Source organism: Ochotona princeps, chromosome 31 (assembly GCF_030435755.1).
Source record: "Ochotona princeps isolate mOchPri1 chromosome 31, mOchPri1.hap1, whole genome shotgun sequence".
Classification (NCBI taxonomy): Eukaryota; Metazoa; Chordata; class Mammalia; order Lagomorpha; family Ochotonidae; genus Ochotona; species Ochotona princeps.
The window spans coordinates 236591-262338 of record NC_080862.1 but is presented as its reverse complement, the minus strand read 5'-3'; the positions used below and the strand labels follow the sequence as shown (position 1 = coordinate 262338).

Below are 25748 nucleotides of genomic sequence, written 5' to 3'. Positions count from 1 at the left end.
CAGCAGCTGTTTTTGCAAAAGAATAGGTAAAGGTAAAGCAATTCTTAATATTTTTAATCATTCTTTTAAATTCTTTGTATGTTTGTCCAAATAATGTCATCACACCCAAACAAAACAACATATCTAAACAGTCACAGAATCCTTGATCACAATTCTGAGTCACAGACAGAAGAGCAAAGGAAAGCTTATTTCCCCTCCAGTCTGAGAGAGACAGAGAGAGAAGAGAGAAGAGAAAAAATGAATGGACATGCAGGTCAGCATGGGAACTGTTAACCCTAACTGAAAAGAATGGGCTCTAATTTCCTCCCTTCCCCAAACGGGCAAGAAAAATTCTCCAAGCCACACACCATACCAGATATATTTCTTCTATAAGTCAAGTTCTTTCTAAGTTAATCAGTTCTCTACATGGCGTACTAAAGCCAAGTTAACACACAGGTCACAAATTGCCACAGGCCAGACTTTTTTTCACAATGCCATGACTGACATTATGGCTTAAACAGGTCTCCACTGCTGGGGCCTGTTCTGTGAAATACAGGGTGTTCAACAGCATCCCTGATCTTCATCCAGGAGAACAATATCATATAAGACAAAAGCATATCCAGCATCATTAAATATTCCCTTTAGCAGAGTGGGGGGAGCAAGGAAAGTTGGGAACTACAACTTCATCTAAACGTACCTACAGGTGAAAGTTCCATGTTGACGGCTGATCCATTCTTTCTGTTTATATCATGCATGTAAATGGAATAACTTACATCACAGGTTTGTCAAGAACATTTTTAAATTACAGCTGGTTTGTTTTTTTTTTAACCTAGCCAAGTGCTGAAGTGATACTAGTTTTTAAATATTTGTTTCCTTGAAAGACAGGGATGGAGAGAGAGAGAGAAAGAGAGAGAGAGAGAGAGAGAGAGAGAGAGAGAGAGAGAGATGATAGAATGTTTTAATCTCAAATGTCCCCAAAGGTTAGGACTGGGGGCAGGCTGAAACTGGGACCCAAACACTTAAACCATGTCTGTGTTGTGGATAACAGGAACCCAAACTCTTGAGTTGTCACCACTGCCTCCAAGGGTCTTGCATTAGGAAAAGTTCAAACGAGGAAACAGAGCTGAACACTGGAACAAGCATGCCAATATGGGATGCAGATGTATTGACTGGCAGTTTAACCATGAGGCCAAATGCCCACCTTTGCAATGATGTTATTGAAAATAAACAACAAAACTAAAAACAACAAAAACAGCAATGGGAAAGCAGTAGGAAAGGAGTTTGCTTCTGATCTTTTTGGCCCTGATCCTGGTTTTTAAAAATTCTGAGGTAGGGTCCGGCACGGTAGCCTAGTGGCTAAAGTCCTTGCCTTGCATGCACCAGGATCCCATATTGGTGCTGGTTCCAATCCTGGTGACCCCACGTCCCAACCAGCTCCCTGCCTGTGGTCTGGGAAAACAGCTGAGGATGGCCCAAAGCCTTGGGACCCTGCACTCACATGAAGATCAGGAATAGGCTCCATGTCCCTGGCTTCAGATCAGCCCAACTCCAGACGCTGCGGCCACTTGGGGAGTGAATTAATGGATGGAAGATCTTCTTCTCTGTCTCTCCTCCTCTTTGTATATCTGACTTTCCAAGAAAAATAAAAATAAATCTTAAAGAAATGCTGAGGTAGCATAGTGCTTGCATTCTGAATATAGCTGTCCATCCTCCCGATATTCAGAGGTTCCCATGTCCCACAACTGATTAAAGAGTACTTCTTGAAGGTAAATTGCACAGAGAGAATTATGGTCATTTGTGCATAGGAAATACTTAAATGGAACTCAATCAGTAAGACTTACCTGTGGCAGATGGTGTAATCTGGAAACGCCAGGGACACCACCACAGGTGCTGGAGAAGAGTGCAGTGTGCTGAGAAAGGACCCTGAAGCTCCCACTTGAGCTCCAATTTGCCCTCCTATACTCAACACCTTCTTGGCCCAGGGACTTAAAAGTATCCGGAGCTGTGTTTTCTCAAAAGCTAATGAACAGTTTTATCAGAGATGCTTCTAGTTCTAACAGCCTAAGTTTCTAAGAATATGATGCAGCAAACGTCATTGCCACCCACCACAAATCCTTTTCCCTTCTAAATTAATCATTTCTGCTATTTCCATCTCAAATGATGGTGACTATTCTCAATTCAACAGAAACTGCAAAAATACACGAGCTGTCCAATTACTTTCAAGAAAAAGGATGGGTCTTGTCATCAGCAGTGATAAGCCTTATTTCTAAATTTTGCTCAAGACTGAATCTTTAAAAAAAAAAAAAAAAAAGACTGAATCTTTGAGGATAGCTCATGTTCCATATTCAAAGAACTATTATTAAGAAAAAAACCTTCTAAGTTTACGCAGATTGTGTGTTGAAATATGGAAAACACCAGTCCCGTGACAGAAACGCAATTACTGGACATTTATAACTCTTGGTTTCAACCTAGGCATCATTTGACTCTACACCTCATGTAGGTATTTTCCATGTATCATTTCCTAATCTGGACATGCTTCATAAACATGTAAATACCACAGAAATAATACGACAAATGCTATCACGGGGGAAGTCTAATAATCCAGGAAATGAAAGAGAACCTAACTATCTTCAGAAGTGAGATAGAAACTTGACTTTGAAAATTTGTTCAAACAATAATTATTTGATGTTTACACGAGTAATAGGAGCCAAAAAATTTTTTTTGCAGTCATAAGGAGTCGCATTAGAAGTCACATGCTATGGCCCTGGCGTGGTACCCTAGAGGCTAAAATCCTCACCTTGTATGCACGGGGATCCCATATGGGCTCCGGTTCTAATCCCAGCTGCTCTACTTCCCATCCAGCTCCCTGCCTGAGGTCTGGGAAAGCAGTCAAGGACAGCCCAAAGCCTTGGGTCCCTGCACTCATGTGGGAGACCTGGAAGAAACTCCTGACTTCTGTGTTAGGATCAGTTCAGCTCCAGCCATTGTGACCACTTGGGGAGTGAATCGGTGGACAGAAGATCTTCCTCTCTGTATATCTGACTTTCCAATAAAAATAAATAAATTTAAAAAAAAGAAGTCACATGCTATATATTTGACCTATAAAATGAGCTCTAGTCTCTATAAGTTCATGACAGGGAGACTTGCATGATGGATGAATATTTACTGGTTTTATGGAGTTGAAAATGAGAAGGGGAATAAAGGAGATAATGATTATACTCCATGTGATTCTATCTCAATAGCCAATGTCTATTGATAGTCCTAGGCTGTCATGTTACATGACAGAGGGAGAACAAAGAACAGCAGGTACACAGAGGAGACAGAACAATGGACCTTGCACATCTCCAGTTCAGAAAGACCCTGCATCCATAAAGCCAAAAGCACTCTGTTCATGGCATAAAGTCACAATTCATTCACTGAACCAAAACACAGCTCACTGTGAATACATCATTTAGGAAGGGAAAATATGATACCTTACAAGGTTGTACACATAATTAAAACTGAGAATCAGATGACCTTGCGATAGAGACCCAAGGTAGTCATACAAATCCTTCACAATGAAAAGTGATTTAAATTAAAATGCATGTAGTACAAAACTGGATATTATCTATTCAAATCCAAATGCCCTCATCTTGTCCCCATCGTGCATTCCACTGTTTGTGGTGTCCCTGGACGGAATGTCCTTCATTGTGTCCTGGAGAATTCCACTGCGCAGGAAGAGCAGTCAGACTGTGTAACCACAGAAGAGGGGCGGAAGAAGGGGCTCTTGGATATAGCTTCTTCAAGCGAAATCAGACACTGGAAGATGGTAAGGAAACTGCAACAATCTGTTCTTTACAGTGATGACAAGCAAACAAACCAACACTAAACCCATCTTCCCTTTCTAGGAGTAGGCCTTTTTTGTTGTTATTTAACTTATCTGTTTCTTTATTTGAAAGACAGAGTGACAGAGAGCAATCTCCCATGCTCTGGTTTACTCCTCAAATGGCCACAATGGCTGGGACTGGACTATACTGAAACTTGGAGCCTGCAATTCCAGCCAGATCTCCTACATGCAGAACACAGGTCCCATCTCCTACATGGGTAACATAGGCCATCATTCACTGCTTTCCAAGACACATATACAGGGATCCACATCAGCAATGAAGCAGTCGAGACTCAGACTGGCACCTGATACAGAAAGCTGGCACTATAGTCAGTGGCTTAATTTGCTGTGTCAAAATGTCAGTTCCAGGAATAGGTTTTTTGTTTTGTTTTGATCTGTTTTTTTCGTTATGATGTCTTCAGTGCCCCAAAGGTGGCCATACCGTTGAATTTCAAGGCTTTTTGAAATAACTCGTCACATTCAATACTTAATAATAGGGACTATCAAAGAAAGAGAGTCCGGAGTTACTTGCAGTTCCAAACTTTACACAGTGTGAGCAGTTAGGACCAGAACAAACATCACAGGTGAGGGTTTGGCTCACTCAGCAGCTTTAACGAGAGCTTTAAAACTGCTAGATTATTGTGCCCTCTGGCTTCCTCTAAAATCTGAAATCTCAGCAGTTGCTCATCCATTTCTTTCCTCAAATCAAGGAAACAGGCTGGGAACACAGGCTACTAACCCACTCCAAAACCTGATCCTTGGACAATTTCTGGTAGGGGTAGGGAACCTTTCTTCTGCCAAGGACCATTAGGATATTTATAATATCATCTGTAGGCCATACAAAACAATCAACTAAAAACTAGACCACTACAGATTTATTAAATTTCAAGACCTCCCTGCACTTGCCTTGCAGGGCCAGATCAGACTGATTTTACAGGCCTTCCATGGCCCAAGGGCCCCGTGCTCCCTATCACTGAACTAGGGGAAGCTCTGATTAGGGAGATTGCAACCAGTAAGTGACACAGCTGCATAAAGCTTGACTTTCTCCATTTGTTGCTGGATTCTAAGCAATCTGCAGGTGACACACAAACAGACTTAGGGATGTTCAATGTCACCAGTAACCATCTTCCAAATATCTACACAATGATCCATGATGTAGAAAACCACTGCCACCTTTGAGACAGAAAAAGCTATGTGAACGAAACTGAGCCTTTTCCAAGTGTGTTTCTCATGGCGCAAACACATATCCGACTGCCTTGTGCCTCTGCCACCTCCCCTTCCCATTCCAGACACCTCACCTCTAACTGCAGATTTGCAACTGTCAGCTCAAGAACATAGCTCTCTGGCACATCTATAACAACTTCAGAACTGTTCTACAATGAGGACATTTCAAAAGCTTAATGCCAGGCCCTGTGTAGGATGCTAGCAATGTAAGGGAAGGCAGGGTGAGGCTCCTGCTCTCCAGCAGTTGCTGCTGCAGCTGGCAGGACACACCTACAAACAATTGTTACAAAACCAAGCCACTCTTGATACCACCAATGTGAGTGCAGGGGGTGGATGGAGGCCTGATGGCCATCAAGTCAGAGAGCAGGGAAGGGCAGCAAGATGTTACCAACTAGCCAGCATGGTCCCTGCTTATGACCTGGGAAAGCAGTCAAAGACAGCCCAAAGCCTTAGGACCCTGCATCTGCGTGGGAGACCTGGAAGTTCCTGGCTCCTGGATTTGGATCAGCTCATCTCTGGCCGTTTTGGCCACTTGGGGAGTGAATCATCAGACAGAAGATCTTCCTCTCTATTTCTCCTCCTCTCTGTATATCTTACTTTGCAATAAAAATAAATAAATCTTTTAAAAAATCAGAAAGACACACGTAGCACTACAGAGCCTAATTTTATGGCTTGCATAGAGATACGCACCACCTTCTTTCCCTTCTCATGATATGCTCAATGTCTCCAAGGCAACAGCTTCCATGGGAGCACTGGGAAGCCTTATGCTTCTCTGCTATAATAGAAGCTACCAACACAAAAGCCATAGAGAGGGAATTGAATTTGCCAGAAAATACAGGCATAGCATTTGGAACAATTTGCCCCTGCCTGCCATAGGAAAAAAATAACTTTCAAAATAGTTAAGCCTCCAACTCACTACTCTTTTCACTAGCTCTTTTTTTTTTCTTTTGAGCAGATCGGTAGTTACTACCCTTTGTGTGACATTTCACAAAAAACATGTTCTCCTAATTTGACAACTCAAAATACGTTGTGGTTGTCAAGCAAATTTCATTCCCTGCTTTAAGTTCTAAGCTTTACATTCAAGCATAATTTTCATAATTGTCACTTGATACTTGTGTTCTTATTTTCAGAGCTCCACAAAGTGCCCAAGGCATCTATTTGTTTGGCATTTTGAAATGAATCTCTACTTTCTAGGAAAAAGGTATTCTTGAGACTACAGTTCAGATTCTATACTCAGGTAGAGAAAGTACTTTGTGTGTGGAAATCGGATGTGTGAGCCACTGAATCAGGGAAATCCTGTTTTATAGTCATTCATTTCCATCCATCTTTCAAAATGTCATGGGCAGCTCCTTGTCTGGGCACCACAGTGGCCAGACAACACTGTGGTGGGGAAGCTCTTGCAGACCAGAGACAACTGAGTCAACACGCCCATACTACTCGTTCCCTACCTGCTCTATATCTATACGTATTCCTTAGCATTTGCAAGGAACTAATTCTTGAACCTCCCCCAGACACCAAAATCTACAAATGAGGGTGGGCATCCGGCAGAGTAGGCAAGGCGCCACTTGGAATACCTGTGCACTGGAGTGCCTGGTTCAAACCCGTTTTGATTCAGCTTCCTGCTAATGTGCATCCAGGAAGGCAGAAGGTGAGGAACCAAATACTTGAGTTTCTGCCTCCCAAGTGTGTTCCAAGTGTTCTTTGTGCTCTCCTGCCTCTGGCTGTTGTGAACATTTGGGGCATGAACAAAAGGATTAGAGATCATCTGTCTGTCTCTCTTATACTCTACATTCAAATAAATCAATCAAAATTATTTTAAAAATTTGGATATTCAAGAGCCTTATATGAAATAGTATGTTTGCATATAACCTACACATATTCTCCTGTGTACTTTCAATCACCTCTAGACAACATAAAACACCTACTGTAATGCGCTACAAATAGCTACACTATTATCATTTAGGGAATCATTACCAGAAAAAAAGTTCATGCATGTTCAGCACACATTCAAAAAAAATTTTTTTAATCCATGGTTGGCTGAACCCAACGATGCCAAAGATATAATGAGATTACTGTAACACAACAATAAACTAACAATTCTGAAATGCTTACACTGTAGCTGTCATACAAGTACACTAAATAATAAATGACAGCTTCGATTATTAGTCTATTTCTTAGAGATTAGGTCTCACTTGTCATAATTATGTCTTGATTTACTATACTATTACATCTGATCAAAATAAACTCAATTTTTTTGGAATTTGATAAATAAGTTTGTTCCGGTAGGTAATGAGTGGTTCTTAATTCCATAAACAAGCCAAACTCCTGGATGAGCACATGGCATATACCCTACGAGTACATGTTAAGAAGACAGAAAAACTGCACTCTTACACTACAAGTCTTCTTTCTCAAAATAAGAACAGAGAATTCAAGCTCTTAAATTTTTATATTCTTATAATGAGAGCTTAATAGTCACCTAAGAAAAAGTTAAATCTCTAGGAAACATGAGGCAGAGGTATAACAAAGACAAGCCACAGGCCTGGGTCGAGGGGGCTTGCTGGGTAGGCAGTATCCTGCAGTCATGCTTTGTGAAGTGGCATGCACAAACCAGCCTTTCCACAGCAAGGCTGTGCCCTGAGAGCAGGAAACCTGCTCAGTCTCCTGGTTTGCCATTCACACCAACTCCACCAACACCTCAGGGGGTGAGGCCACCAAAGGAATCTGCGCAGTAGCTTTGGGTTCGGAATATCGGCTCCTATTGTGTTTTGGGTCCACCAAGGCGATGTTTACTGGAATTAGAGACTAGAAGACGGAGTGTCCACAGCCAATCAGAAGGTAGCAGGATAACAAAACCTGTGTGGCTGACCACACAGCTGCCCCTCCAAAGTGAGTGTGAATGAGGTCACTTGACAATTAACTATTCAGAGAAACAGACTGTTAGGAGGGCTGGCTTCTTCAGTGTTTTCCATGTGCAGCTGCCCATTGTGTCTGCTTAATGATATGTGATGTCCAGCTTCAGTTGATGTCTCGCTTCAAAGCCAAAGGCCAATCTGAAGTCATGTGCTTCAGTGCTCAGCAAGGCGGAAGAAGGAAGCACAGGTCGAATGACACAGGGTCTGAGGTGGGTGGTGCAACAATACAATGGCAATGTCTGTCACTTTATTGGTGGTTTTCAAGCTAATGCAATTATTTAAAATACTCCTTCTCTAAACCATGAAGCTCACCTCTTCACTGTTCAAGTTTTAAAACCCAACAGCAGGGCCCAGCGGCGTGGCCTAGCGGCTAAAGTCCTCACCTTGAAAGCCCCGGGATCCCATATGGGCGCCGGTTCTAATCCCAGCAGCTCCACTTCCCATCCAGCTCCCTGTTTGTGGCCTGGGAAAGCAGTCGAGGACGGCCCAATGCTTTGGGACCCTGCACCCGCGTGGGAGACCTGGAAGAGGTTCCAGGTTCCCGGCTTTGGATCAGCGCGCACCGGCCCATTGCGGCTCACTTGGGGAGTGAAACATCGGACGGAAGATCTTCCTCTCTGTCTCTCCTCTCTGTATATCTGACTTTGTAATAAAATAAATAAATCTTAAAAAAAAAAAGACCCAACAGCAGCCTCCTATTAGGAACACAGCTTTTTCTTATTTCAGCAGTCAGTGCTGCTGCAATGTCCTGCCGCAGCACTCACAGGTACTACATAAGGCCAGGCCGGGCTGTAGCTTAGCACCAAGATGCTGCGTAGCTGTTCTCCCCAAGTCCAGTGCTGCCTTGTTCTGTGCTCACAGACACACCTGAGATGCACAAGCAGAATGACCACACTCCGGCCAGTAAGGATGGCGACTTCACTTATTAGTATTCTACGTTGCTCAGATATGTTCATACCTGTGAAACTGCTGTATCCTCATGGCACTATGAGTAAGTCAGGGTAAGTACTAATTACATTGTATTCAACAGAAAAATCACTCATTGTTACCAGTAATGCTCAATGGGTTCTTTCCTCAGCCTAGCATAGAAATAAAAAGCCAGGACTAGGTTACAGAGAGAAGTTTTATTTGTAAAGTGACCAGTAGAACGCAGAAAGAAGAAAGGGGAAAGCATCTCCTAGGAGAGAGTCGGGAGGAGTGGTGCCTCTTGAAAGTAGAGAGGCACAGACACCGAAGGCTTTTGGAAAGGTACTGGGATTTTAAGCGTCTCCTGACCCCTCCTTTTCTGAGCAGAAACCTGCAGGGGGAAGATGTTCCCCATTAGTGGTCTCTGAACCAGCCAGGAAATGGCTGGGCAATTCTTGTGCCACCCACTTGAAGGTGTGGCTGAGAGTTCAGTGGGCTTGGATGGTGTTAACAATCAGCTCAATGAGGAAGAATGTCCAAGGCTACAAAACTGGACTTATATCCTTACTTCTCTTAAAAATTTAGCTTGCTCTGGGCCAGGGTTTCTGTTTGTTATTTAAAAAGATGGTAGAGTTCTAGTTCATAGGATATTACGATATTATTACGCGCAGCTAATTCCCACAACCTGGTTCTTTACCGTGAGCTGAAACACACCAGACGCAACGAGGTATCTTAGGAGGTTTATTCCAACGGGGCAGGAACAGGGTAGAGGTGGTGAAAATCAGGAGGAGAAAAGGGAAAAGGGAAGCACCTAGGGCCTTTTTATGCAGGTGGGCCCGCAAGGTGTGGGGGGCGGGGATTGGGAGGTCTTGGGGGCAGGCCCCAGGGGATTAGTGCCTGGGAATGATTGGTGAGTGGGCGGGGCTGGGGAGGGGCTGGAAGATGGGGGGTGGGATTCAGGTGGAATGCCAGGTTACATCTGATTGGTGGGTAGCTAGGCCAGCGGGAATTTCGTGAGCTGTGAGGAAGAAGGAATGGCGCCGGGTCCAGGGAAGGATATTGGAATAACTCCTTACAGTTTCCAGTCTTGGCACTGGGAACACTTAAGCAGTTCTTTTGGAAGTCTGTCCTGGGTATTGTAAATTACAGCATCTGTGGCCACCAGCTACAAGAAGCCAATAACACCAGCCCCCAAGCAAACATATCTATAAATTACCAAACGTTCCCTGGCAGGCAGGTTCTCTAATCAAGAAGCACTGGGTTAGGGCTTGTGGATTACCAGGAAGTAGGAAAAACATGCAGAATGCCAGAAGTTGGCTCTTACTAGGGCAGAAGTGGTTACTATTTGCAATAATCTTTTCTCACTGCAGACATAGGATGCCTCTATTAAGCTATATAGTGTGGTTTTTTTTTTTTAAAGATTTATTCATTTTTTATTACAGCCAGATATACACAGAGAAGGAGAGACAGAGAGGAAGATCTTCCGTCCGATGTTTCACTCCCCAAGTGAGCCGCAATGGGCCGGTGCGCGCCGATCCAAAGCCGGGAACCTGGAACCTCTTCCAGGTCTCCCACGTGGGTGCAGGGTCCCAATGCATTGGGTCGTCCTCGACTGCTTTCCCAGGCCACAAGCAGGGAGCTGGATGGGAAGTGGAGCTGCTGGGATTAGAACCGGCGCCCATATGGGATCCCGGGGCTTTCAAGGTGAGGACTTTAGCCGCTAGGCCACGCCGCCGGGCCCTATATAATGTAGTTTTACCACAGCAGAAAACTAGTTTATTTTGTGGAAGTGATGACTTTCTAGAATTCAAAGGAAAGGAGAAATAGTTGGGGCTCTTGGAAAACAAAACATGTCAGACGCCCTTCCCTCTAAAATTCTGCAGTTATTTATTCAGCTTCTGAATGGACAATTCAGTCCCAGGATTCAAAATTAACTATGCACAGGAAAGCATTTATGGAGACATCCCTCCCCCACTCCAAGAATCTGCAGCCCTGGTTTCCCCCAGAGGCAGCCAGCCAATGGGACCAGCTGCCCGAGTACCTTCCTGAGGATGTTTTATAAAAGGCGTTGTGTTTAAATAAATGCTTCCTCTTAGATCAAAGACTCTCAGGGCCATTACTGCACTTGTGTTTAAAAAGTAATAAAAACATCTTTCCCTGGAATGTGGTCAGAGACAGGTATTACTTCCTCCCTACTCACTGACTGCCTCTGGAGATGAGAAAACTGGTTGAAATGTTGCAATGCAGCAGCAGCCAAGGTCTTCAAATTTAAAACAAAATGTAAAGAGCTGAGGCACTTGGGTCAAGGACTCCACTGTGCATTCAGCCTCATCAAGCTGGTTTTGTGCTACAGCCTTCTGAGTGCTGCCAGCCAGCGCACTCGCCACTGTGGACATCAAACACCAATGCCACTGGCTGCTGACCTCCTCGACAGCTGCCCATGCGCCCCAACACCAGAACTGCCTCCTGGAGGTCTACCGCCATTTACCGCCAACCCTCACTTCCCAAATTGTTAGAGTTCTCGAGCACTGATGGTTTGCTTTGTTCAGGCTAGCGTCACCTATTCCTTCAACATACCACGCTCACTCTGTACTTAAGCTCACAACACACTCTACCACCAAGATTGAGGAGCAGGGATAAATGCAATGGGGATGTCTCTAAAGGCACAGGATTTTCTGCCATCACGCAAAGAACTGAGTGATGAGGAATTTTTGTCTTAGTTCTGCTAGTAACAAGACTGAGAAAGTTCCAGAAAACTGTGATGAGTTTCAAGCTCTTCACGACTTGTGAAAACAATGAAATGAAATGCCACAGTCCTGGCACCTACTCAATACTCAGTTGGTTCACTTTTTTATTCCCCATGGGTCTGTATTTTCCCCCTACACACAAGGTAGAGTCATGAGAAGCACAGACAAGTTCTGACCTGCATTTTGTTGGTATTATCTTCCGTATCTTTCTTTCCTATTCCATACGTGGGTTACAGATTGCTAATTATCTATCGTTTGAAGACCAGACATGTCCCACAGACATATTTTGTCCAGAGTACATTTCGATATTTAAAATTTTGGGAGATTTAAAATTTAAAATTTTGGGAGATTTCACACCAAAATCCTTATCTGCTGATTTCTTAAAAAATAAGATGACGAGGCCTCTCCAGGAAAGTTCAAGCATATCGAGGGCTGAGTTCTACCTGCCTCCTTCAAAGGACTCACTTAGTCTTCAGCCTACCATTGTATCCTTTGTTATTTCACTTTGTTGTTACCATTCTGCCTCTATTGGCTTTGCTTTTTATTTTTTAAGATTTTATTTTTATTGGGAAGTCGGATATACAGAGAGGAGGCGAAGAGACAGACATACCAGGCCCTGGCTTTTGCATTTATAACTCTTGCAGAAGATAATAAGTTAATTGAGAATTGAGACATGACACTCTGCAAAACAGCCAGGCATCCATTAGTGCCTATTTAAGTGGCTAAAATCAAACTTCTTATATGAGCCATTAGCTGGAGGAATTAGCCTCACTACTGATTCTAGAAATTCCTCCTGGGCTTGCCAAAATTGATAATGGATTTGGGAAATAGCCACGTGGAGAAACCCAAAGCAGGCAAACTAAACAACCACATGAAAATAATAGAAACACAGAGTATAAAATTGTTCCATCAACACTCAGTGTTCCCTAAAATTACATTGGACTCACAGACTCATGCCACTGAGTGTGGCTGGCAGCTGCAGCTCAGGGCAGACAGGAAGCTTAAGCTGGCTGGTCAACCTTAACTCAAGCTGGCTGCCCCTATTTTAACCACCTTGTTATGTACCACTGAAACCTAAGGTCCTTTTCTTTTCTGGCCTCCCCTACTAGACCATGAGCTCCTTATAAATTCCTTTGGTATCTTTCCTGTTTTAGCACCGTACATCGGGCAGTCTGGTCCTTAACCTGAGATCCACACATTGGTTTCAGTCACCGGCAATAATGCCACAGCGCTCTTTAAATAGGTGCACATTTGATGGTGAGGGCTTCAGGATGAGGGGGAAAAAGTGACTCTAACCTATTTGTGAGGAGACACAGCTAATGGAGTGCAATGGGGCCTGGATGACAGCAATTCTGGCCATTAGCTAATATTTACAGTTTGTTTTTAGTCTGTCATTGCATATTTATTTGAAAAGCACACCTGGCATGCTTTCACTAAGGTCATGGGTGAAGATGTTAAGTTTCACCAAGCAAACTCACCCATGTTGCTGATGTAGACTGTGAGGAGGCAGTAAAATTGCCTTCCTTTGGGATCATCAATCTAATTGGGCAAAAGCACACTAATTATCATATTTGATTCATACTTCTCTATCTTATCCAAAGGATACTACAGACTATCTTAGATGCTTTAAAAAGATTCATTAAATCCCAATACTCTTTCCTACCTACAACAAATTTAATGATTCTCCCATAATAGACAATGTATTAACTATGACCTAAACTAAATCCTGAGGAATTTTTTCAAGTTTGTAAAAGACATACATTTCTTCTTTTTTGTTTTCACAGTTTTTTCTTTATTTCTATTTTATAGTATATAACAATGTACATCACGATGTTCCTCAGTCATTTGAGGTTCATTTTGCATTTATAGTCTCGATTACACTTTATATGTAAATGACTCCTTATTCTTTAGAAAAGCTGTTTGTTAATTTGATTAATTTCTTACCTTATTTAAATCTTTTTTATTATTTATTTCATTATTATTATTATTTTGTTTTATGACATAGTTTAATAGGAACTGGGGTCTCCCTTCTCCTGCCCCAAGTTCCCTCTCCTCTCCACTGATCTCCCCTCCAGTTTTACAATGGGTGTCTTAGGTGAATTTTCACAATTCTATTATGCTGCCACTGAGGTAAGACATGTATTTCTTTTTTCTTTTTTTAAGACTTATTTATTTTTATTGGAAAGTCAGATACATATAGAGGGGAGGAGAGACAAAAAGGAAGATCTTCTGTCCGATGATTCACTCCCCAAGTGACTGCAATGGCCCGAGCTGAACTAATCCAAAGCCAGGAGCCAGGAGCCCTTCCAGGTCTCCCATGCAGGTACAGGGTCCCAAGGCTTTGGGCTGTCCTCAACTGCTTTCCCAGGCCACAAGCAGGGAGTTGGATGGGAAGTGGAGCTGCCGGGATTAGAACCAGCGTCCATATGGGATCCTGGCGCGTTCAAGGTGAGGACTTTAGCCACTAGGCCATGCCGCCGGGCCCGACAATTCTAAAAATCACAAATTCATTTAAAGCTCCCATTCATGGGTTTTTCTATACTAGTTTCAAGTTCTTTCATCTGGGAAATGGCTGATCTGGATAGACAGACAAATACATTTGCAAGAGCTAATGTGCTTCTTACTATCACCTCTCCTAACTCCCCAGTTAACACTTTCTCCAGTCTGATGATTGGTCTGCTTAATGGAGAATTAAACTAATTTACTAAGCTGCTAGCAAAGCAACACCTTCCTTATCTGTTCCTTTTTCTTGCAGTGCATGTCAAAGCTGTCCAGAGAGTTAAAGTTCTGGGTGTTATGCTGCCTCTTTGCTGCTAACTGCTGTTTTTCTCAGAGAGACCACATGTCTCTCCTTACATACTGTATTTGTTCTTAAATTAGTGATTATGGGAAGATTCTTATACTATTGTACATTTGAAAACTATACGTTGTGGGTATCATTATTTTCTTAATTTTCTTTAATTTTCCCTTACTGATAGGAATTCTATTACAGAATCTCATTTTTAGTTTTTATAACTTTTCCATCCTTGCTGCATCAAATATCCTGTAAGAGATACTAATCAAAAAAGCATATCTAGAATGTTGCTGAAAACCTGCTTTATTAACTTCTGGGTCAGGGCATACTCAGCAAACTCCAAGATGTCTTGGTCACATTCTTTCTATTACTTTCGCACTCTGCAGATTTCCTGTAGGTCAGAATTCAGTCCAGCATCACGGGACATTCTCATGATGACTAAGAGCACTGCCTATCACTGACCTGAAGTAGTAATCAGCTGGCAATGGAGTCATCTCCTGGTTGATTGCAAGCTGGCTGAATTCACACAGTCTTGGATAAACAAAACAGGATTTGGTTTTACCCATGTCTAAAAAGAAGCAATAATGTACTGTTGCCTTGGGCCAGCTGCAGTAGCTTTATCAGACAGCATGATGCCTCTGAGTCCACCTTATCCTAACTCACCCAATCACTGTATTGCTCTTTTTTTTTAAAAAAAGATTTATTTATTTTTATTGGAAAGTCAGATATACAGAGAGGAGGAGAGACAGAGAGGAAGATCTTCCATCCGATGATTCACTCCCCAAGGGAGCCGCAACGGCCGGTGCTGCGCCGATCCAAAGCCAGGAGCCAGGAACTTCCTTCAGGTCTCCCACGCAGGTGCAGGCTCCCAAGGCATTGGGCCGTCCTCGACTGCTTTCCCAGGCCACAAACAGGATTGGAAGTGGAGCTGCCGGGATTAGAACCGGCGCCCATATGGGACCCCTGCATGTTCAAGGTGAGGACTTTAGCCGCTAGGCCACGGCGCTGGGCCCACTGAATTGCTCTTAATGTCCACCACCCTGTAGATACTTCTAGGTTTGGTTGTTTCTGGATTACAAAGGTATATCAGGAAAAAAAAAAGTATAACCTACTACATGAAATGGAATAGAAAATCCTTCATGTTAGTTCCAGAATCTGAATATACATTCAAACCAGAAGGTGTATATACTTCACAGCAGAACTTCTCCAAGTCCAGGAAAGAGTAAAAGGAAAATGAGAAAAAACTTCAAATACAATAAAACTTCAGTTTTCAATCCTCCTACTCTGAAGAGTAGGAGAGACCTTTAAAAGGCGAATGTATAGTCAATTCATAATCAGGAGTAGTGGTGCCTGGTGACATGCTTTACCCAAGAAATATCTCTGAACATTCGCCTGGCTGCTAGGAGCCAAGAATGTAAGAGTCTTACCACTCTTTGGTGATTTTTGATAAACAGGCGCAAGACACAAAATCTTCGAGGTGAGAAGGAGCATTTCTACATAAATTGTTTTCTGAAGTACAAAGGTATAAGATGTCTAAAAACCTACTTACTACTCTGAACGTACTAAGTAAAAGATTCCAATGCCAGCCAAGGAACACTGCATACCTACAGGGCTTCTTCCAACATTCCCTATCAGACAACAAAACAAAACGTCCTGCAAAGAAGCCCTGGGGGTTGAGATCAAGTGACGTTACAGAGCCAGAAGGGGTTAAAGTTACCAAGCGGATAATGGTTGCTAATCAGGTGATTTAGAGAAATTTTTCAGGATTAACCCAGGGGAGCACAAGTAAAGTGTCAGAGTGACACAGCCTAATAGAGACTCCAGCTCCCCTGCTGGCTTTGCCCTGGCCAGGAGCCAGGCCCTGGGAAGCCTCCAGGAGCTGGCAGCCTCCAGGAACTGGAAAACACACAAAGAAGCACAAGGGAATGCGGCACCCGGATCTCAGCTCAGGCAGAACTGTGACCTACAGAACTCTAAGAGAATCCCTTGGTGTTGAGGAAGCCACCAAGCTTGTGGTAACCACAGAGCCCAAAGGAACTGAGAACATAACTGACCAGAGCTTGGGAGGGAAGGGTCTCACAGCCATACTGACTGGCCAGGCAGTAACTTGGCACTCCTCCTTCCAAGTAGGAGGAGGACAAGAAAGCACTCACCTTCTTGTAGGTTTTTTCTTCATTTTGCCTTGCAGGTGTTGCATCTGCATTTCCAGCAGCAGAAGACATCTACAAGAAAAGAGTATTCCCATCTGGAATTTAAACTTTACTCTGAAACTCAATATCTTAATCATACTTTCGTTATTGTTACCATGAGTTTTAACAAAAATTTCCAGAATATTAAAATAATAATAATAAAATCCTGTTGAGTCCTTCTTTCAAATAAAATTTTTACTTGTAAAACATTTTGGTAGTTTTGGCCGATGCCTCACAGGCAACCTAAGAAGCTTCCAAGTAGCAACGGAAGCAAGAGGGAAGGGACAGTCAGCAGCGAGGGAGAGCATGTGGGGACTCTCATCTCACAAAGCGTTAGCATCCAGAGCATACACAGAACCCAAAACTCAGCAGCAACACAAGCTCCATGAATTTAAGGAAGGAGCAAAGGAGCTGAGTGTTTCTCCAAAGAAATACAAATGGCCAAAGTGCTCAGTACCACTGCAGAAATGCAAGCTAAAGCCACAATGACATAGTAACTCATCTATTAGAATGGCTCTTATAAAACACACACAAAGGAACAAAAATGCTGCCCACTACACAGGGGAAAAAGGAATTTTTATAGATTGTTGATGAGAATGTAAACCACTATGGAAGACAATATGAAGATTCCCTAAAAGACTAGAAATAGAACTGCTATCAGTTCTGGCAACCTCACTACTGAGAATATATCCAAAAGACATGAAATTATTGTACCAAACAGATATCTGCTACACCACATATATGGCACCACTGTTGGCAAAAGTTAGGATATGGAATCAACCAAATCTTCCATCAACAAACAAATGGATTAAGAAATCATATATATCAAAGTTCTTAATCCATTTGTCTACATATATATTCATATAGATGTATATATCTTAATTCGTGTGTCTATTGCATCAAAATAGATGGAATTAACAGACAATGCAGTGAAATAAATCATACATAGAAAGATAAATACCACATGTTCTCCCTCATATGTGGAAGGCCTCACTCTTCCAAAAATCTCCACTTCAACACAGATTAGTAATTTGCACTGACTGAGGTTGGATAACAGAGTTAGCACCAGTAAGTTCCCACCAACACACAGAACAGTGAGATGACTGCAGTTCATGATCCCCCATGACAAATTTTTGAGCAAAAGAAGAGAGGAGCTACAAGACTCCAACTGTAAATACAAAAAGAAGAAAATGCTAACTGCTGTGATTTGATCAGTATATACCACATCCTTGTGTTAAAGTATTTCACTGTAACCTATAAACATGTATAACTGCTAGCTGGAATTTTTTAATGCTTAAAAAAGTAAGTTTTAAAAAGGGAAAGATCCTTTTGGTAGTGTACTTCTTATACTCTGAGAGAGACAATATGGATGTCCAAGTCCCTGATGTGAGTTTTACATTTCTACAAAGCTATTTGGTTTTAAATACTTACTATAAAAATATCTAGGAGGTACCAAAAAATAAAAAATCAAAAAAAAAAATCATACTGAATTCTACTGCCCATTCTACCACACTGTTCACATTTTAGCCTATCCAGTCTTTGTGTTGCAGGCATTTCCATATAAAAATATTACAATAGTATCTTAGCATTTTCACTGTACAATGATGTAATATTTTCTCATTTTATTACAAAAATCTCATTGCAAGAACGATGATTTTTTTCAAATTGCAAGACCTACCATAATGTGAATACCACTGTCTCTTAGCACTTGAATTAACAATGTGAATATTGAGGGATAGCTGGGGGAGTTCAAGGGCTTTGATGCTGCAAATAAAATAACACTTATTGTTTTATGTTGAATTAGCTCCTAGAATTATTAGGGCATACTATGCTATTAAAATATAAAGCGCTTACTATATACTGCTATATTTCTTTCCAGGAAGAATATATTCATTCATACTCAAATCAGTAGTAAGTGAATCTTGTTCTTCTATATACTATATGCTAATGTAACAGGTGGCAGATGTATCTCTGATTTTTAAAATTTTTATTTTATTTCAAAGGCAAACATTGGGGGAGAGAGTGATTGATTCTGCCTGCTGGTTCACTTAAAAAAAAAAAAAATTTTTTTTTTTTTTAGAAAGTCAGATATACAGAGAGGAGGAGAGACAGAGAGGAAGATCCTCTGTCCCATGGTTCACTTCCCCAAGGGGCCACCGCGGCTGGAGCTGAGTCAATCTGAATCCAGGATCCAGGAGCCTCTTCCTGGTCTCTCACGTGGGTACAGGTCCCAGGCTTTGGGCCGTCCTACACTGCTTTCCCAGGCCGCAGGCAGGGAGCTGGATGGGAAGTGGGGCTGCTGGGATTAGAACCAGCGACAATATGGGATCCCGGCAAGGCAAGGACTTTAGCCACTAGGCTACCACACAGGGTCCACTGTTTTCACTTTTCAAGTGTCTGCAACACCCTCGGGCTGCATCAGGCCTAAAATAGGAGTTGGGAACTGACTCCAGGTCTTACAGGTGGATGTTAGGGACCCAGTTACTTTACCTGTGGCCTGCTTGCTATCTCCCAGAATGTGCATCAGTAGGCAACTGGAAGTGAGGCTGGGCCAGGACTTGAACATGGTCCCTGTGATACTGGATACTCATACCCTAAGTGGCATCTGAAAGACTACTCCAAATGCCTGCCCTTGCTTCCGTTAAATTGGAGTGATGGAGGGCCAGAGAACGCCTAGCTCACTCCCCAAATGGTGTGGTGAAATGAATTATTTAATTTACCACATCTGTCTAGCAGGCTCCCATAGGTAGGAAGCCAGAGTCAGGAGTCAGAGCAGGGACCCAAACACTCTCTGGAATGCAGAGGATTTCTGGTGTCTTAGCTGACAGGTCAACCCCCTACCCTGCTTCTCCTGATTTTAAAGGCGCCAGTGCTGTGGCGCCACAGGTCAATTCTCCTCCCATATGGATACCAGTTCTAGTCTTGGCTGTTCCACTTCCCATCTAGCTCTCTGCTATGGCCTGGGAAGGTAGCGGAGGGTGGCTGCTCCCACGTGGAAGACAGAGGAGAAGTTCCTGGCTCCTGCCTTTGGATCGGCTCAGCTCCAGCTGTTGTAGCATCTGGAGAGTGAATTTCCAAATGGAAGATCTTTCTGTCTCTCCTTTTCTCTATAAATCCACCTCTCAAATAAAAATGTTTTTTAAACATTGCATGTTTGAAAACTACTGCTAGAAGCTAACTAGTGTCTTTACATCTTCTTTAGCTTTTTACATTTCTTTCTGCATTCCCCTTATTTTACCCATATTGGGGTCTTAGTATTTTGTTGATTTTTACTTTTCATGCTAATATCAGTGACTTTCTTATTGATATTAATTTTAAGGTTACTGTTCTTAACATAAACTTAAAATGTTTCCATGCTGTTGTCTGCTTTTTAGTTTCTTTTATGATATAGAAAAATCACAGAATCTTACACACTCAAAACTACTGATATATTCGCCATTTTTTTTTTCCTAAAAGATTAAAAAAAAAATCTTTCTCATTTGGAGATATGAGATGTTTAAACAAGTGATTCTCTGGCTTTTAAACATGATTTTTATGTTGAATTTCAATTTATATGAATTTTTAAAGTTAGTTACTTCCGTGGAAAATAAGGATAAGTCACAGTTAGGTAGCCACAACATTTAAGGGTCTCATCTACGTTTATGTGAAGAGTATTTCATATGCCAAGGACAATCAAAAATTCTGACTTGGTATAAGCCTTGGCAGTGTGCTTTAGAGCTCATCTTTTGGGACAGGTGTTTGATAGCACTGTTAAGATACCAACTTGGAATGGCTGGGCTCAAATCCTGGCTGTGCTCCTGAAGCCACTTTCCTGCTGCTGGCCTTTCTGGGAAGCAGCAGATGATGGTTCAAGTCCCTGCTGATGGCTACCACGGAAAACAGAGAAGGGCGGAGTTTGCCTCCAACCAAACCCAGAACGGATGGCGGAATTCTGGCGGTCCCTCAGGCTGTGAGACCACCGTTGCACCAATGAGGGGCACAGACCCATATTCCCCCACCAATAAGGGCAGAGGCGACCCCCTCCCTCGGCTTCCATGTCAAAGACAGTTTAAAAGGGCTCCTTCCGTGCCTGGCGGCGTGGCCTAGCAGCTAAAGTTCTCGCCTTGAACGCCAGGATCCCATATGGGCGCCGGTTCTAGTCGCGGCAGCCCCCACTTCCCATCCAACTCCCTGCTTGTGGCCTGGGAAAGCAGTTGAGGACGGCCCATGGGATCGGCATGGGATCAGCACACGGCCATTGCGCTCACTTGGGGAGTGAATCATCGGATGGAAGATCTTCCTCTCTGTCTCTCCTCCTTTCTGTATATCTGACTTTGTAATAAAAATAAATAAATCTTTAAAAAAAAAAAAAAAAAGGGCTCCTTCCCTGTCTCTTCCTCGCTCTTCTTCCTCTGCAGCCCACTCCTTCACATCTTTCTGCTGCGCCAGGAAGGAAAGCCTGTGACCGTGGTTCCATGAAATAAAGGCCATCTAAATTCTTTTCCTATATTCGCGAATCTAACACCTGTAATCCACAAGGGAGACCAGGACAGAGTCCTGCTGGCCCAACCCTAGATGTTGTGGGCATTTGAGAAGTGAACCAGTAATGGATGATCTCTGTCTTTCGAATGATAACAGTAATAACAAACACAGCATATGCTAAACCACACAACAGGGTTAGATGACTGAGCTCAACTCACACTGCCATGAACTCAGAATACAGAACTCATGAACTCATGAATACAGAAACGACAAGCCAGAGCATCAGTGGCACTGAGACCATCCAAGCCTGCTGAGGTCTTGGCCACACCTTCAGGTCCATGGCACCAGCATCGCCCACCCATTTCCTAACTGATTAAGAGACCACCGAAGGGGAACATCATACCTGTAGGTTCCCTGCCCAACAAGGAGGGGTCAGGGATCGCTTAAAATCCCAAGACCCTTCCTCAAACCTCTGGTGTCTCTCTCTCTCTCTCCCCTTTCGAGAGGCACCCCACCTCCCGGCTTCCCCCTTCCCTCTCTCTTCCCTGCTCACCTGGTTCCTTCACAAATAGACTTCTCTGTCTGCAACAGATTCCCGGCTTTTAATTTCTATACTAAGCCGAGGAAAGAACCCACTGGGCATTTCGTAACAGCACCTATAAGGCAGCCTCTTCCGGTTTTCAGTGCTATGTGTGTCCATCTAATCTGTCCCTAAGAAAACAGGCAATCTTCAAGGGCAAATGTTTCACAAAACCCTGCTTCCCAACAATGTCTGTTTAATTAATAAAAAAAAAATAGCTTCTTCTAAGTGTCTATGATAATATTTTTGCAATTTCTGAATAAACTACTAGGGGAATGACAATGCCTCAAAGGCTTTTGTAATACCAGACTCAGAATTAAAACCAAACCTTTGACTATTCAATACAGCCAGGAGATGAAGATCTCCCTGAGGAATGCCAATGCAGTCACTTTACTTCCAAGACCCTGCAGCTATTAAAACTCACAGGCTTCAAGAGCAATCCTGAAGGGTGCTTGAGAAAGCCACCTTACTGAGAGGCTAATTGTCACGAATTAAAGATGGACCTGACAGGGTCTTAAAAGATGTTTAATACTCTTTGTTAAGTTACTTGACAGTAGGGAAGAACGGAAGAGAACTGGGTAAACTTCTGCTTTCTAAAAATCAATTCCTTTTAAGGAGCACAGAACAAGTCACAGTGATAAAGGCTCAAAGGTTTTCTCGTGGAAAGTGATTTTAACCAGGCCTTGGGGTTGGAGAGGCAAGTGAGATGCTGGGGGGCAGACCCTGTTGGGGGACAGACCCTGCTGGGGGACAGACCCTGCTGGGGGGCAGACCCTGTTGGGGGGCAGACTCTGCTGGGGGGCAGACCCTGCTGGGGGACAGATCCTGCTGGGGGACAGGCCCTGCTGGGGGGCAGACCCTGCTGGGGGATAGGCCCTGCTGGGGGACAGGCCCTGCTGGAGGACAGGCCCTGCTGGGGGACAGACCCTGCTGACTGGGGCTGAAGTGGTCACAATGGTGACTGTCTTTCTGGATCTGTTCTGCTTCCACACCACTTGTCATACAGGATGTCATGGTAGAAGTCAGGAAAGGGTTAAAACCACTTAAAAAAAAATTTTTTTTGTTTTATTTGAAGGAGACACAAAGAAAGAGATCTTCCATCCATTGGTTTATGTCTCAAATATTTTCAACAGCTAGGACTGAGCCAGAGGAAGCCAGCAGCCCAGGATTCAATCTGGGTGTATCCTGGGTGTGAGGGACTCAGTATTGAATCAAACTCTTCTGCACATCCTAAGTGGCACTTCAGTCTCTGTGCCAGATACTTCCCACATAAAAACAATGCTTTAAGAGCAGTATAACCATATGCATTACAGTGTACACTTACAAGGAAGGAGCAAAAACATCGGAGTACTGGTGATTATGAATGCTTTAGGCTTTCATTTTTGTATTTTGCTTATTCTACAATATTCTACAGTGAGCACTACTCCATTTAAACTAAAAAAATTAATCCTATTAAAACTTTCACAACACACAGTAATTTATAGCAGAGATTTCAGCTTCTGGGTTGTATGCCTCCAGGTACGCAGACACAAAATTTTTGCTCTGTGTGTTTGATGATGGTGAAGTTCTAGGTCATGAACCAGATAAATGTTTTAGAATATTGACAAATAAATGAGAATATCTTTATGGCAAAGTGAAATAGAAAGATATATCTGTTTTGCTGTGAGAAATTTTTTAAATTCATGAACTTTTTTATAAAATAAAAAAAAAAGGCTCTACAGTGAATCAGTCAGAATTCATTAAAAATAGGGACCGTACTTATTTCCTTACCTTGGTAAATGAAATGGCAGGTCATCTGTAGTTGGTAATGATGGATAGCCTGTTCATGGTTGAGACTGTTCTTTTTTTTTCCCCTCAAGTACCTGTTAAAATAGAAATCCCTGGTTATTCTTTATTCATAACGCTATGGCATCTTTTCAGAAAGACGAGTGGTGATTACAGGGAGAAATACAACATACTCAGATAACTCTACGTTGAAGGAAGGAATGGGAGAGAGAAATGATGTTAGTGTCTACAAGCCAAGTGCTCTGGTCTTGTCATTGAAAAAAATACAGGGCCCAGCGGCGTGGCCTAGCGGCTAAAGTCCTTGCCTTGAACTCCCAGGCATCCCATATGGGCGTCGGTTCTAATCCCGGCAGTCCCACTTCCCATCCAGCTCCCTGCTTGTGGCCTGGGAAAGCAGGAGAGGACGGCCCAATGCTTTGGGACCCTGCACCCGTGTGGGAGACCTGGAATAGGTTCCTGGTTCCTGGCTTTGGATCGGCGCAGCACCGGCCGTTGCACTCACTTGGGGAGTGAATCATCTTCCATCGGATGGAAGATCTTCCTCTCTATATCTCCTCCTCTCTGTATATCTGACTTTGTAATAAAAATAAATAAATCTTTAAAAAAAAGTTAAAAAAAATCTCTTAAAAGAAAGGAGCTTTCAATATCAGGGCTCCTCTGATGGACCTCATCTAAACTTATTTATATCTGAAGTCTTTATTTCCAAATAAAGTCACTACACAAGTATGGGGGTGGAGGGGATGTGGTTAGGGCTTCAAACTTTTAGAGAGAAGCAGTATAATTCAATGATAACACAGAAGTTAATTCCTAATACACATCAATTATCTTCAACTCTTGAGCACGTGCTATCAATAACCTGGTCTATGACACTTTTCCTTGTGGACGGGTGGAGATGTTCGGGATATTTTTACTTCTCCATTACCGGCTCTACCTCAAACTATGAAATATCTCCCCTCACTGAGTATGTCTTTTAGATAGAAGAAAGAAATGCGAGCTAATAAATGCTAGTTCTTAGTCATGTTATCATCATCTTTCAGTCAACCATATTGCACAAGATTCATTGTTATCACTGTTTCTTTGTCCTTCATCTCCTCCCATTCAGACAGATTTGCTCTGACTCTATTCTGACTTCATTTGAGCACTTCCTGGCAGGCATTCCCTCAGGGAAGGCACAGTCACTGCATGTTCAGGAATGTGTTTATTTTTTTCTCCTACAGGAATGTATCTGTGCCAGTCCAGGACACAGGGCTTCCAATCTCATGTGGCTGTTTTCTTGCTTCCCAGTTTATAGGTGAATGGTTTCATACAAGCCTTGGTCTCTATATTGGTAACCAACTCATTTTCTCCATCTGGAATTCTGAGTGTTTTCCTTTACACCATGCAAAAATCCCATGATGACAAAAGTGCCTTTTTGCATTTGTTATCCCTAGTCAAGAGAAACTCACAAGAACTAATACTGCACATAAGGTAGCTATCTGATGATGTAACATAAACCGTGAAAAAAATTAGGCCAGCTCAGTGAGGAATCAACAGAATGCATATCCTTCAGGCAGTACTCCCTGAATATTATTCCTCATAGCCAACCTTTCAAAAGGGATTGTATGGGGGAGGATTCAGCGCCTTGGTCAGTGGCACGATTGTGGAATGCAGGAACTCCAGTGGCAAGTCATTTTGGTCTTGATAAGAAATGTGTTGACATGTAAACTGATATGAGACTCCCAGTTAGAGCTCAATTTTACAAATCATTTCTGACAGGAATCAGAGCTCCCTTGCAGTGTCATCTGGCTAGACTGGTGAGTCAGCAATTTAGTTGACAGTAATATGCACTGGGCAACACTTTTTTTTTTGACTACTTATCTATGGACCCAGAATTATTTAGGACACAGAATATGTTACCTTAAGGGATAAGTAATTTATACTATTCCCTAGCTTTCTACTTTTTAAAAAAAATGCATTTAAGGAAGAGCAATAGGGAATGAGAGATCTTTCATCTGTACGTTTGCTCCCAAGGCTGGCAACAGCTGGGGCTGAGCCAAGACAAAGCCAGGAGCCAGAAAGTCCATCTGGGTCTCCTGAATGGGTAGAGGGATTTAATACATGAGACCTCATCTGCACTAGCAGGCAGCTGGATCAGAAGCAGAGGTGCAGGCCGGACTGGGTCCCAGGCATCCTGGTGTGGGATGCAGGCATCTCAAGCAGCTTAACCTGCTGTGCACAATGCCCGCCTCTAGGCCTTTTGAGGAAAGGAAAGATGGTGCCATTTATTGAGCAACTAAATGTGTGAAATTCTGTAACACATGTGACCT

At 42.8% G+C, this 25748-nt stretch overlaps 1 protein-coding gene across 1 annotated transcript in view; it reads right to left on the bottom strand.

Annotated features, from left to right (window-relative positions):
• Window positions 1–25748, bottom strand: part of PIP5K1B (phosphatidylinositol-4-phosphate 5-kinase type 1 beta) — a 184328-nt gene that overhangs the window by 78120 nt on the left and 80460 nt on the right. The window contains exons 2-3 of the mRNA XM_058657404.1: window positions 23428–23519; window positions 16581–16649 (exon numbers count right to left, since the gene is read on the bottom strand). Of these exons, the coding sequence (XP_058513387.1) occupies window positions 16581–16649 (69 nt within the window). The 5' untranslated portion in view covers window positions 23428–23519. The remainder of the gene's footprint in view (window positions 1–16580; window positions 16650–23427; window positions 23520–25748) is intronic.